Consider the following 13,402-nt stretch of genomic DNA (forward strand, 5'->3'; position numbering starts at 1 on the left):
TGATTTAGCTTCTTCCTAATGGTAGTTTGAAACTAAAAACATAAATTTTAAGATACACATATTTATGTAAACAAATCATAGTTCGCAAAATAATTTAAATCTTTATTTTTAAATGATAAAATAATATTTTTACTATGAAATTTGATCAAAACATTTTTTGTAAATATTTATGGACGTGTATGACTCAAAAATATTTTCAGTTATGTTCAATTATACAAATTCAAATTTCAAATTACATTTTATTATTTGTTTCCCAAAATAATAGATATCAAATTATACATAATCCAATGAGAATATATTATAAATTCAAGACACAAAATCAAACCAAACGCAAGGGAAAAAAAGAGAGTTAAATCTGATTTTAGTTTATTTAAGAATCACTAAACAAGTATGGTGTAATCGAGAAGAATAAATGCACAATCGAATATTCTAAAAAAATAACTGAACGATAAGATTGTTTATGAACAAAGTTACATACATAAAATCTTAAAAAAAATATTAATTTAAAAAACAAAATATTAATCGTTTAAGATAATTTATAATACCACAAATAGTAGATACGACCTTGCTGTTAGTTCTAGAGAGATGGTGTTTTTCGGATAGCACATGAAAAGAAGATGGTACCTTTTCAAAAAAAAAAAAAAAAAGATGGTATCTTTTCAGAATAAGGTTGGTTCAGTACACTAGAAAGATTTGATGGTTTATTGGGGGCACTGAATGTTAGAGCTAGTATCTCTCTCATTCATGCAGAGATAAAAGCGCAACTCTGGGCAATGTAATGCATGAGGAATCTACGTCAATTTCAGGTTACGTTTGCAACGGATTGTTCTCAATTGGTGAAGATAGTTTCGGAACCAGAAGAATGACTAGCTTTTACAAATTATTTAGAAGATGTCAAAATCTTGAAAGAGAGTTTCACCCGATCAGAGATCATCTATGTACCAAAGACGCAAAATTTAAAGACGGATAGACTAGCACGCAGTGTTAGGAAACAATCGTATTTTGTCGTTCACATGAATGCAGATCACCCGATTTGGTTTACAGAGTCTGTATGAGTTTGTAATTTGATGACAAAAAAAAAGATAATTTATAAGTTTTTATATATGTGTATGATCAGGGGATATATTTAGTAAACATAATACATAGATATATTTTGTAACAAATTATATAGTAACATTATTTAGAGAAATTACTTATAATGACTCAGATTATACTTGAAATGACTAGAATAACTCATAAACTTTTGCAATTACTAGACTAACTCACATGACTAATGAAAGTACTAAAAACCCATCCTTCCTTTTCATATTCACTTTTTTTTTTGGTTTTTTTTTTTGAAATTTCTTTTCATATTAGATAATTATTTTATTTTCCCCTAAAAAGAATCCTCAATCTCTCGTTATCCTCTCCGACGAAAGAAACGTCGAAGACGAAGGAGGGTTCTCTTCACTTCCGTCTCCGGTGAACTCTCCTCTGGGACAGGCTCCTTCCGTTTCGTCATCTCCACCTCAACTCGCTGTCGTCTGTCATACAAAAAGAACCCTAAATCCGATTTCACTTTTTTGTCAAAATCCACCTTTCAATCTAAGAAAATTGAACCTGTAAGTCCTAAATCAATGCAACTAAGTTTTTGTTTCATGTTCTTATCATTTATTGTTTGAATGAGTGTTAGATTTCAAAAGCCCTAAATTTCCCAATTTTCTCATCTATTTTCCTGTAGTATTTGTGTTTCTTTACCTCGGGTTTATAGAGTTTGGTTATGAGTCATATTGTGTTTTTTTTCTCACTGTTTGATGTAAAGAACTTACTTCTAGAGATGAGTGGTTTATCGCTTTCAGGTAATTGATTGAGTTTTGTGTGTTACTTAACTGATGAAATTGATTTGCTTTTGTTTGTGAATTATAGGGATGTTTCAGACAGAACATAATTGGCGTTACTATCTATGCTTCCTTAGGAGAGGATGCTTTGATTTACTCACTCAATGTGGTTGGTGTGTAAGTTTGTTTTTGTTACGTGAATTACAGGGATGTTTCAGACAAACCAATGCCTCGAGGGGAGATTGTGGTAGGTGATAACTGTGTAACAGCAGGTTACTTCAACAATCAATCAAAAACCGATGAGGTTTACAAGGAAGTTAAGCAGATGCAGCTTTGTTTCAAGTAATTACGTTGACAACATTATGGTACACACAGACCCAATGAACAGCTACTGTGTAACTCTTGTTGTAGCATCATACGGAGCATTAGAGAAATGGGGCAGAGCAAGCAGGAGTTAAATACAGCGACTTCTCTGAGCTATGCGAGAACGGTGATGCAGTAAACGAGGTTCAACAATCTCTTACCAAGGCGGCAAAGCTAGAAAAATTTCATGTACTTAGGGTTTTGACTTTACTTTTACTAATAAAGTTTGATCATGATGGGGTTGTTTTCTCCCCTTTTAATACACTAATTTTCATTCCAACTTTTATATAACGGAGCAATTTAAGAGAGTAAAATCAGTGTGGGTACTCAATAAAGATATGCAAGGACATGATGAAGTAGTCACCATCAATCGAATTGTGATAGTGAGCATTGACATTTGCTATTTGGGTCAGATGGTGCAGAATATATGGGAGTAATCATCAATCAAATAATCCTACAAAGAATTATACCCATTCATGCGACTGCAACAAGAGTTAGTGCAGTAGTTACTTTTAATATCTGGACATTCAAAGGTCATTGTCCAAGTTCAGCCACCTCAAAAGGACAGGCGAGTTTTACTGTAGAATGAACGAAAGGGATCAAAAAATTAGCCTATATAATGTATACCGAGACTTCAACTCTCTATAACTCTGCAACAACGGAAGCCATTTGGTACAAAGGAAGCCAACTTGATAATAAAAGAAAAGAGGGATGAAAGAGATGACGACAATAACAAAAAAAATTAGACTTAATTCTGATCTGAATAACACTAAAAATAAACCAGATTCGAAATTAAGATAAACCGGATATAATTTATTAAATTATGTTTGGTTTATACAAACCAAGATTTCTGTCAAAAAGTCTGCCACCACGTAAAATAAAAAATCTACCAACCATTTTAAGTCGGATATATAAATCTGTCATAAAAAAACAAGTCGTACATAAGAAAATAAGTCGGTATATACGAAAATAAGTTGACCACAAAAATCGATCATTTGTAACAAATCTGCCACTTCATTCGCCAGACATATTCTTAAAAATCTGTTTTCTATCCAAATCGTACAATTAACTCTATCGTGGTAATAAATCTGACGTTTCTAAGTAAGTCTGACACCACTTTAACGATAGATTTATTTTTCTAAACAGATTTTATAAACAGATTTATTACTCGATAGATTTATTTTTTTGAAAATAAATCTGCCGACGACCAAATGGTAAGGGTACTTTGGTAATATTTTATTTTTGTTATAACTATGGATAAGGGCAATTTCGACCAGAAAAATATTCTAATAATTTTTGAAAAATATGAGTCATTCTAGTAATAACACAATTAATTCGAGTCATTTAAGTAAACTTCCCATTATTTATTAGAATCCGAAATCCAGCCCGAAAGAAAAACCAATCAAATTAACTGTATTCCAATAAATTTGCGAAGGTGGTCTGGACTTTGCTAACGAGATGCTCTCCATATACAACTCTTTTGGAAACTTCAGATCTTTTATCTCCTGGATACTTCTCTTTGAAGACATCCAGTGGCTCAACCATCGCGTCAAAGTTAGTCTGTTCAAACAAGATAAATGATTCAAAATCCGAGTTGAGAAATACACAAAAATTAACTGTTATACAAGTTTTTTACACCTCGTAGAAGAAAGCGATGCATACACGGCATAGAGGAGAGTTATTGATCACTCTATGAAGTGTGGATTCGTATACTCCATTTGAAAGTATCTGCATATATGATTCCCAAATGTTTTCGAGAATTGTCACAACGAAAAAGAGAAAGAGAGAGAGAACAAACAAAACCTTTAACATGTCACCGATGTTACAAATAAATGATCCAGGGATTGGAATAGCTGATACCCAATCACCAGCCAAGTTTTTCACCTTTTCGGAGACAAAATAAAATCTAAAGCCATTTTTCTAAGCAATAAAATCAGAGAAGATCATGGTAATAATATATACCTGAAGAGCAGTTTTATCATCGTCTTGATTTATAAGCGTCAACAAACCTACAAATCACGGATTTTCATATACAAAAATATATGATGATATATATTCAGTATCTTAAGTATGAGTTGAAGCTTACTTACCATAGTCAGTGTGAGCTCCACTGGAATTTTGTAAACAAAAAGAAAAGAGACGAATTATCATCCGTTTACCACCTAATAGAGTTAATCAAAAAGAAATGTATCCGTAGTAAAACAATAATGATAAAAAGTTTATTACCATCCGATAACATTTTCTTGGTTTACACCTGGATAACCAATAATACGCATTACCCAAAAAGGATCCCCAACCATTTCTCCCTCAAATTCATAAGGTGATCCACCAAGAGCTAAGGAGATTCCTCTTAGGATGTTTCTAGAGAGATCTTGAAACCATGAAATAATCTCTAATGAAGTTGGAAACAAACACACACACAATAAATACGAAATGGATGAAATAGACGAATACACACCTGTGCATAAATTAATATACTCATCCATCAACCCTTTGTACTCTTGAGGATTTTCTGGCCTTCAAATAAAACGGTCACAAATGTTCACAAAGAGAAATATAGATCAAAGAAAGACAAAGCTAATGTAATCAGTTAAAATGTTATGACATTTTTTTTTTTTATTTTGACATTTTTATATTTATAACATTTATCAAATGTTCAAGGTTTCAGAAATGATTTCATTTTTTTAGTATGAGCTTTATTTTCATTTTAAATACAACTTGAAACACCATTAATCTATGAAAACCAAAATTTTAGTGTTTTAATTTTTTACAATTCTATTATTGACTAACTTTATTCAGTTAAAATGTTTCATATCCTATCATTTGACTAACTCTACTCAGTTTAATTTTTTTGGCCATTCAGTTTATTCTAATAGTTTGACTAAGTCACTATTCATATGTATGTATCAAAGATTGTTAAAAATATTTTATAACTATCTATGTTATTAAAACATAATCATCATTTGTAATAACATTACCTATACCGTGTGGTTTACCATTTGTGCTACTCAAATTTTAACTATTTAATCTTATAATTTTTTAAAAAATTATTGTTTAAATAAACAATTAAATTCATAATTATTACTAAAATATATACATAAATATTATGAAAACTACAAACTAAAATTATTATATTTTTAAATGCAACAATCTTAACTTAAAGAATATAACATTTTCATCAAAATTTAAGACTTAAATATGGGAAGGGAACAACTAAAATTAATGATTTTTATTTTTATTTTTATTTAAATTTAATTTTTAGGGAAGATAATCTCACCTATTAAAATCTAGTGTTCAATTAAAGCTGGTAAAATTTCGCCTGTCCCTTTCGTTTATTTTTTTTACCAACACAAAGGTAAACGCAAAAATACTTACCACTGGTTTAACCCTTCCAAGACCTTTCCAGTTTCCCCATACTTTCCTTGCTTGAACTCTCTGTAACACTGCCCATAAGAGAATAAATACATATTAGTAGAATCACAACTGCTTGATAGATCAAAATTGTTCAACACATTGGCTAGTACGTTGGACACCACTTACATCAATTGCTTCGTGGAAATCTTGTTTCCCGCTCGTGTAGTTCACTCCAATTTTCTGATATCCTCTGTGTAACTCAACACCATTAATGATCCTCCACAAAAACAACAGCTACGAACGTATTAAAGCATTAAAATTTTTGGTTTTCTGTTTTAATATGATGTATCTTTATTTTCAAACGAACATGATGTTGTGTCTTGTTCCTGGTCTCTTGTACTGTTGGAAATGCCACCAAACTCTCATTAATTAATGCATCGCCGATAAAGTATATATTGTGTCTATCGTTGTGAACAAAATAGATGCGTTGTAATTAAAACGTGATGCACGTTTTAGATCACATTTTCAGATATTTGAAAACAAACCTATATCCAGCTGCTGGAGTAATCTTGATCTTAAGTTTCTCCTCATATGGAAGCTCGAAGAATCGATGTGTCATCTCTTTCACCTTCCTCATAAGACTCTCCGAAATTCCATGACCAATCTGCTCCACCACACTCACCAGTCCAAATCATCAAACCATGCAGAACATTTTCATAAAACCACAAGAAAAAGGTAAATTCAAATTAACTTTTTAGTTACCACGTAGAAGAATCCGACGTCCCGACAAGCCCGGTCTAGTTTTCGGACGACCTTCGCCACGCCAGTATCGTCCATCATGTCGGGATCATCGCATTTGCAGGCTGCGCATTTGACAAGTAAAGGACTGATGTCTGCAACAACATTGTTTCATTATAGTTCCCTTGGCATAATATGAAATGAAAGTTAATTTTAACGATGAGAGAGTGATCATATCTGCAATGAATCTAGGTTTTTTTTTAACGTACCGATAATTGGTAAGTGTGGCTTGAAGTTTGTAGCCATCTCAGATGCTAGACATAGACGGAAAATCTTGGCGTTGGTCTATTATATATATAACACTAAAATTGAAAATATCCTAAATTGTTATTTTCTTAATCTTCGATCAAACCCCGAGTTGTCTCTTAAGATCCTTAGAGGCCAAAAACAGCTAGCTAGGCTGCCACCGCGGCCCCAGTGGCCAGTGGGAAAAGATAACCCGTGATCCGTTTACTCCACCATGAACCATATCCAAACATATGTGACAGTGTATTATTGGTAAACTCCAAAACGAAACAGATACGTCAGTGTTTAAAACGTTTTGTTAAAATTTGAATATATATATTTATCCGTTTCGTACAATTTTGAGATAAAAATATCAATAGCTGACAAAAAAAGAATTAGTAAAATTTAGGAGAAAAGACCGCAAAATTCCATCCATCTGCCATATTCATTATTTTATAACAATTTGCAACGTTCAGTATACATTGTTTTGTATATACTGGATTATAGTAATCATTGAAAAACTTAACACCAAATGTAAGTTACTTAACGAGTACTAAAGATTCTAATTAGCATATATCTTATACCTTATTTCCATGCGTTGAATATGCGCGTCTACGGTATAGAATAAAGTTTAATAGTAGTTGTTTAAGTTAACCAGTTAACCAATAAAATAAGTAATGACCAAATTGAAGAAACGCAATGTGATTATTTTTCCGTTTTGAGCTAATGTCCCTCATGAGCATCTATAAAACACTATACGAAATTTTTTTCTCTCTCCAAAACGCAACTTCAAAACTTCAAATTTAAAGTTATATATTTTTATTTGCATTTTGATATTTATAATTACACATCACATTTATAATTTTTAAATTTTTTTTATCTTTGTCATTTAATCCTTCGAGGTTGATAATAAAGCCTGTGTAAGTTTGGCAATTGGTTAATGAATATAGTCCTTTAGCCAAAAGAAAACAGCAGTTCCAATGTGCCCGGTTCAATATCTGGTCCAATCAAACCGATTTGGTTTCACAATTTTTTTTCATATTTTAACAAACTAAAGTTGGAAGATATCTTTCTGGAATAATTTTATTTAGAATATAAAATTGTTTTAGAAATTAAAATCAATTAATCAGTTATTGAATAAAGTTAAAAACAATTCTATATATTATTTTCTAAATGAAAAGACAAATACTTCTTCGTATCTCAAACGTGATGAATGTATTTTACTAACAATTTAGTTCCTTTTTCCATCTCATTTATAATTTTATTTTTGATTTTCATTCCAAAAATAACTATTTCTTCTATTCACCATCTATATTATTAAAGTTGAAGTACACATTGAGATTGTTTGACAATATGGATAGTAGTTAAAAAATAATACTGTTTGGAAACATGGATAACAGTAAGTTAGAAAAAAAAAATAATGGGCTTATGCTACTAAAAAATTAGAAGTCCATTATATCTATATTATTAAAAAGTAATGGGTCTATGTTACTTGATATATATATTCAAATCAAAATAATAATTTAAAATTGATTTATATCAAAAAATTCATTCAAAAATAAACATATTTTCCAATAACTATTATAAATTTTTTATCAATATATATAAGAAAAATACAATACAAAGCCCAATTTCAAACACCAACTTTAATTATGATTTTTATATTTCACATTAAATTTTAAAATATAATTTATTTGATTATTTATATGATTGTACATATACAATATTATTAATTATAAGAAAACTTATTTGATGGTACGTATAAAATACGACTAATTATATGATAACAAATATTTTGTAACCTATGATGACACATATAAGATATATATATAATAGTGACTAGGTGGTAACCTGCGTCTTGCGCAGGGTGAATAGACTAAAGGAAATTAAAACTTTTAATTTATGCCATAATAATTGAGTCAATCAAAATATATTACTTCGCGAGATTAGTGGCATGGATTATTCACGAGATTTGCCCGGATTACGAAATTAATTATAGTTGCCAATTTTAAAAGTATGGAAAGTACTATAATTAAGAAATCATCATATATGAAACAATATTAACTTTGAAAATTAAGCTGATCGAATATAACAAAATTGACGTTTCTGACGTGTTGATTTCTTAATTTTAGAGTCTTGGTGCTTATGTTAAGGGATTAATTACTATTTTTGAGTTTGTATTGTCCAATCAGTCAAAAGATAAGATTCAATCGGCGTCTGATCAATGCTTCTATCAAATCAATTAGGGGTTATATGATTAACATTCATATACAAATGTTATTATATAAATATGAACCATAAATATAACATACCAAAACAATTGTGAGGAACATGAATGCTTCTTTATATATATATATATAACAAAATTAATTCCAAGTAAATGGTCATAAAATTTAATATTTCTGAACGCTTGTAACACACAAAAAGAAAATATAAAAAAATATTATGTAACACTAGATCGTTTTCCGCGCTTCGCCCGGATTATTGCTTTTAAAATTTTACAATTAGTTTTGTTATTTAATTATAGAATATTGCAGAATTTCCATATGTACATAAACTATGATTATTTTTGTGTTTTGTCTGTAGTTAATTTTAGCGAGTGTATAATTTTGATAGATATTAAGTGTATTTATTAAATTTCTTCAACATTTTTTTAAGGAATTAATACAACTATTAAATGCAGTTTTTCATATGTTGCTTTATGTTCTTTTAGTTTCTCTTTAATTTTTACCACTATTTTCATTTTTATATTCAGTATAGGTTTTATTTAATTAACAAATTTAATTATTTGTGATTTTAAATATATTCAGAGTATGTTAATTTATGGCAACAAATTTGCCGTTTTTTGTTTGCAAATCTCTTTCTTATGTTAGTTTAAATATTGGCCTATTGAACGTTTAAGATGGGACTGGTGGAATCTTTTTGATGACTAATAAAAGAGGTCTCTAATTTTGGGAATTTGAGTTACTTTATAGAGTTTGAAATTTAAATCAATTAACGTAATTTAATTTTCAGGTTATGAAGTATATACAGTCATTGCAAATTGCTATGATTGAATTGATTTTAGATTTAATATTCAATGGGTTTCTTATATTCATTAATTTGTTTTTGTGTTCCTAATATTATCTCAAGAACACGGATTTCATATATTCGTTAACTTGTTTTTTTTTGTGTGTTCGTAATATTGTCTCAGAACACTGAAGAGATCAAAGTTAATGGCTGAAATCATATGGAGCTGCCAAGAGATAACATTATTGTTTTGAGAAAATTAGTGAAATGATTTATTTCAAAATCATGTAAAGTTTCGATTGAGTATGGTCTTCTAACCACAACAACCTATTGCCAGGAACTCATAGTCCTATTTCTCTGACTTGCTTTCTAGCTACTTGCCTACTACCAAAAACAAAATTATGTATTTAGTTATTTTTATAAGCTATTGTTTATTTTGGTGTAAACTAAATGTTGCAACAGAAAACATATTCTTCATTAAAAAGCATATTCTTCATAAACCTAAATCTTTCATCTTCCGACCACCAACTCGAGCATGTTTTTTGTTGGGTAGTGCCGGTAATAGAAACACTGTAGTACGTTTGTTATTCTCTTCTGCAAAAACTTAATATTAATATTAATTTTGACAAAAAAAAATTAATATGAAGCAAAATCTTCTATTCCACAAATCCAAGTATTCTTTTAGCATCTTTGGGTGGTACTCAATGAGACTATATATGAGCTCTGGCATGGCCTCTTTTGTGATCTTCAGCCTCTCAAACTCGAATTCCAGCTTGGTGACAGGTTGAACAGAGGGCTCTCTTTGAGAGCTCATATATAGTATCTTTCTTAGCTACACCCTTGAAGTACTCCACAAGTGTCAGGACTAACCCCTAAACAATAATTTTAGTTGAATACAACCAAATAGATCATAAGGAATGTAGTAAAATAATTTTGTGAAGCACCTCTTCAACTGTAGGCCGTTCATTGAGCTCAAAAGACAACAACTTTTGTAGAATACGAAGATCGAGAGGATCGTCATGTGGAAGCCTATGTGAAAAACGAATAGACTTCTTCAACCTCATGCTCCTCAAGTATCTTCCAGCTTTCTTGCTCCTCACCTGTCACATTCAGTGAAAGCAGTTCAGCCAAGAAAAGTGACAATGCAGTTGTTGTAAGCATTGTGGAGACAGGTAAGGGACACTGACCCTTCCAATAGTTTCACAAATGGAGTTCCCAACAGATCATTCATCATATCCAATAGATGGACTATATTTTTCCCGGGGAAAAGAGGATTCCCTGTTAAGAGCTTCAAGAAAGATGTTGAGTTTCTTTCGAGTTTTAGATCCGATGAATCATCCAACCTTATCCTAAACAGTGAAACGTAGCTATCTTAACCTGAACTGACCAATATAGATGCTGGTTGTTAAGGATTATAAACAATGGGCAAAAAATACTTGAATAATTATCTTAATCAATCAAATACGTATAAGTTAATACCTAGGTGATCATATGAACCTCAAAATGAGAGAAACTGAGGAGAAAGAAAGCATTGTGGACGGCGGGAGATGACAAAGTTTGCGTGAAGGCAGAGCTAGGGGATGTGTTTTTCAGAGAAGAAATAGGTGACGGAGAAGTATTCCACTTTCACATTGTCACAGAAAAAGACAGTTGATTTTTTCTGTGAAACATATACTTCAAAAACTTTAAGCAGGGAATCCTGAAAGAATATATATATGGATTACACACGAGTAATTTTCATACACAAATGATCAAGACCCATAAATCAGAAAGTTCATTAATGTAATTTAAGAAAAAGACAGACAGAATAATGGTAAAGCTAATTTGGAAGGATTTTTTCAATAAGCTTTATACTAATCTGACGTGGACATGCTCTCCTTTAAAAAAAATATGTATAGGCTAGACGATAGAAACCCATTTTAAGAGATGAACCTAAATTCATGATTACCGCCGACAAACTTTAAGAATCATTCTAATTTTCCAGGGGAATTTGGCTTGCAAGTACATAGATATGTGGTGGATGGATGTTTTTCTGAATTTTAGGATTAAAATTCATCTATGCCTCGAATTTTACTCAGACCAAATCGCTTAAAAGGTATGTAAACTGACCTTGCTCAAACATAAGAAGTCCATTAATCACACATGACCTCTAATTAGATCACGACACATGTACACATTTTTTTCCTCCGTACTAATAAGCTGCACAATCATATAAATGGTGAGAGATCATTATCACAAAGCAGCAATTCAGAAAGAAATTTTCTTGATTAGCAATACCTTACGACAACCGAAATAGTTTCCTGCACAGAAACTATAACAAAACTGCAAGACTGGAGCTCATATACTTCTCAAGAAATACTCAAGTCTGTAAAAACATGAACAGCAAAGCAAAAGGTCATATAGATAACCTCATTAACCATGTGCTTCTTGTAATTAAACTGTGCAACTATGCAAGTAAGAGGATCAATGTGCTGGGTAATCACAGTCATATCAGTAAACTTATATGTATCCAATCTGAGATTCTAATTAACATATACCCCTAAAAGTATGGCAAACCCCAATTTTTTTTTGTTAAAGTACTCAATGGCAAACCTTGAGGATTCATCTTAGGCATCTGTTTCGTCCGCTCAAATTCATGATGCATCTTTGAGATGTCGTCATCTTCTGTGGAAAGCAAAACAATTTAATTTAACTGGGTGATGGACATAAAAGAAAAATGTGATGCAAGAGCATTTAGAAGAACTCACCATGTTGGGTTTAATGACAGGAAAAGAATAACCATCTCTGCAATGACGCAAACAAATCGATCAGAATCTATCGATTATAATAACTACTAAAACACACAGAAGAAAGTTTTAAAACTGACATCATCGTGAGACAGAACGTCGGTTGGATAAACTGGGCCGGATCCAGAACCGAGGTCGAAACCCATGAACCCAGATCCACTACATCACTGCTCCTAATCAATCTAAGAAAGCGGAGAGAACTGCCTCGTGTTCTTCGAACCCCATCGGCGCCGCCGCCGCTGGGACCACCGGGAGAGGAAGACAGCGTGAATGTTGGGGAAGAGAGAAAGAGGTGAAAAGGATACGGTTGTGAGGAAAGAGAGTTGGTTAATAAAAATAAATAAAAAAATAAAACCCAGGTGGGTCCCACAATATGTCACAAAACCTGTCACTGATTGGTCAGAATAAAAAATCCTACGTGGACTCTGCTCTTTATATGTTGCTTTTAGTATTGTGACTAGAGCTTTTTCCCGGGCTACGCCCGGGTTTTTGCCTATGATAGTGTTCTATGGATGTTCTAGGTAAACAATTATTTTTCCTCTGTCTTGAGATCATGCAAAAGTTATAACATCCAAGGCTATGTTCACATGTCTGGGTTCTTTGTTAAAGTTAGGAACCATTTGAGAGATTCGCTAAGTATTTTGTTTCGCCTCCAATTTCGTTTTGTAAAAGTGAATAGTTTTATCAGTTTGTAATTTGCTTTAGTTATTTGTATTCGAGTGAGAGTAGAGAAGAGGAAAAAGACTTTTAAGGTTGTGTTTGTGATAAATGTTTGAGAAATGTAAAAATTTAGCAGACTATTCATGATTTTGTTATTGATCAAGGCTCATTTTTGTCCATGATGCAATATTTGCTCATAATATTTTAGGTTTGATTACATTAAAATATTTCAGTGTTATTTACTAAATCTAATAGGTTTTAAAAAATTAAAATTTTGTAAACAAAAACTATTAGTATATAAGCCAACATTAACTCTTACTAAAAACTCATAGAAATGTTTTTATAAAGTTAACCAACTTAAGTGTATATATAATTAAGGGAAATTGGGTT

The 13,402-nt window shown here is 31.4% G+C and overlaps 1 protein-coding gene and 1 long non-coding RNA gene across 11 annotated transcripts; one reads left to right on the forward strand and one right to left on the reverse strand.

The window, feature by feature from the left end:
• Positions 1–1,077: 1,077 nt before the first annotated feature.
• LOC103873042 (probable 2-oxoglutarate-dependent dioxygenase At3g49630) lies at positions 1,078–12,669 on the reverse strand. Of its 10 annotated transcripts, none has more exons than XM_033272949.1 (16): positions 12,433–12,669; positions 12,314–12,350; positions 12,159–12,227; positions 11,844–11,931; positions 11,676–11,765; positions 6,297–6,397; positions 6,080–6,198; positions 5,721–5,784; positions 5,556–5,623; positions 4,639–4,697; positions 4,407–4,551; positions 4,271–4,290; positions 4,143–4,189; positions 3,819–4,064; positions 3,545–3,740; positions 1,078–1,180 (listed from the first exon to the last, which is right to left on the reverse strand). In XM_033272949.1, the coding sequence occupies exons 5-15, from the start codon at positions 11,686–11,688 to the stop codon at positions 3,588–3,590; spliced, it is 1,035 nt and encodes a 344-aa protein (XP_033128840.1). In that variant the 5' UTR covers positions 11,689–11,765; positions 11,844–11,931; positions 12,159–12,227; positions 12,314–12,350; positions 12,433–12,669; the 3' UTR covers positions 1,078–1,180; positions 3,545–3,587. The 10 variants fall into 10 exon arrangements, with proteins under 10 accessions (XP_033128840.1, XP_033128839.1, XP_018515364.1 ...); XM_033272948.1 differs by having other exon boundaries at positions 12,159–12,230; XM_018659848.2 differs by lacking the exons at positions 11,676–11,765; positions 11,844–11,931; positions 12,159–12,227; positions 12,314–12,350; positions 12,433–12,669 and adding an exon at positions 6,542–7,955 and having other exon boundaries at positions 3,843–3,908; positions 3,984–4,064; positions 6,297–6,427.
• LOC103873041 lies at positions 1,189–2,494 on the forward strand. Its single transcript, XR_633810.3, has 2 exons — positions 1,189–1,601; positions 1,906–2,494. It is a non-coding gene; the product is annotated as an uncharacterized LOC103873041 (long non-coding RNA).
• Positions 12,670–13,402: the final 733 nt, after the last annotated feature.

This window comes from Brassica rapa, chromosome A06, assembly GCF_000309985.2.
Source record: "Brassica rapa cultivar Chiifu-401-42 chromosome A06, CAAS_Brap_v3.01, whole genome shotgun sequence".
Taxonomy (NCBI): domain Eukaryota; kingdom Viridiplantae; phylum Streptophyta; class Magnoliopsida; order Brassicales; family Brassicaceae; genus Brassica; species Brassica rapa.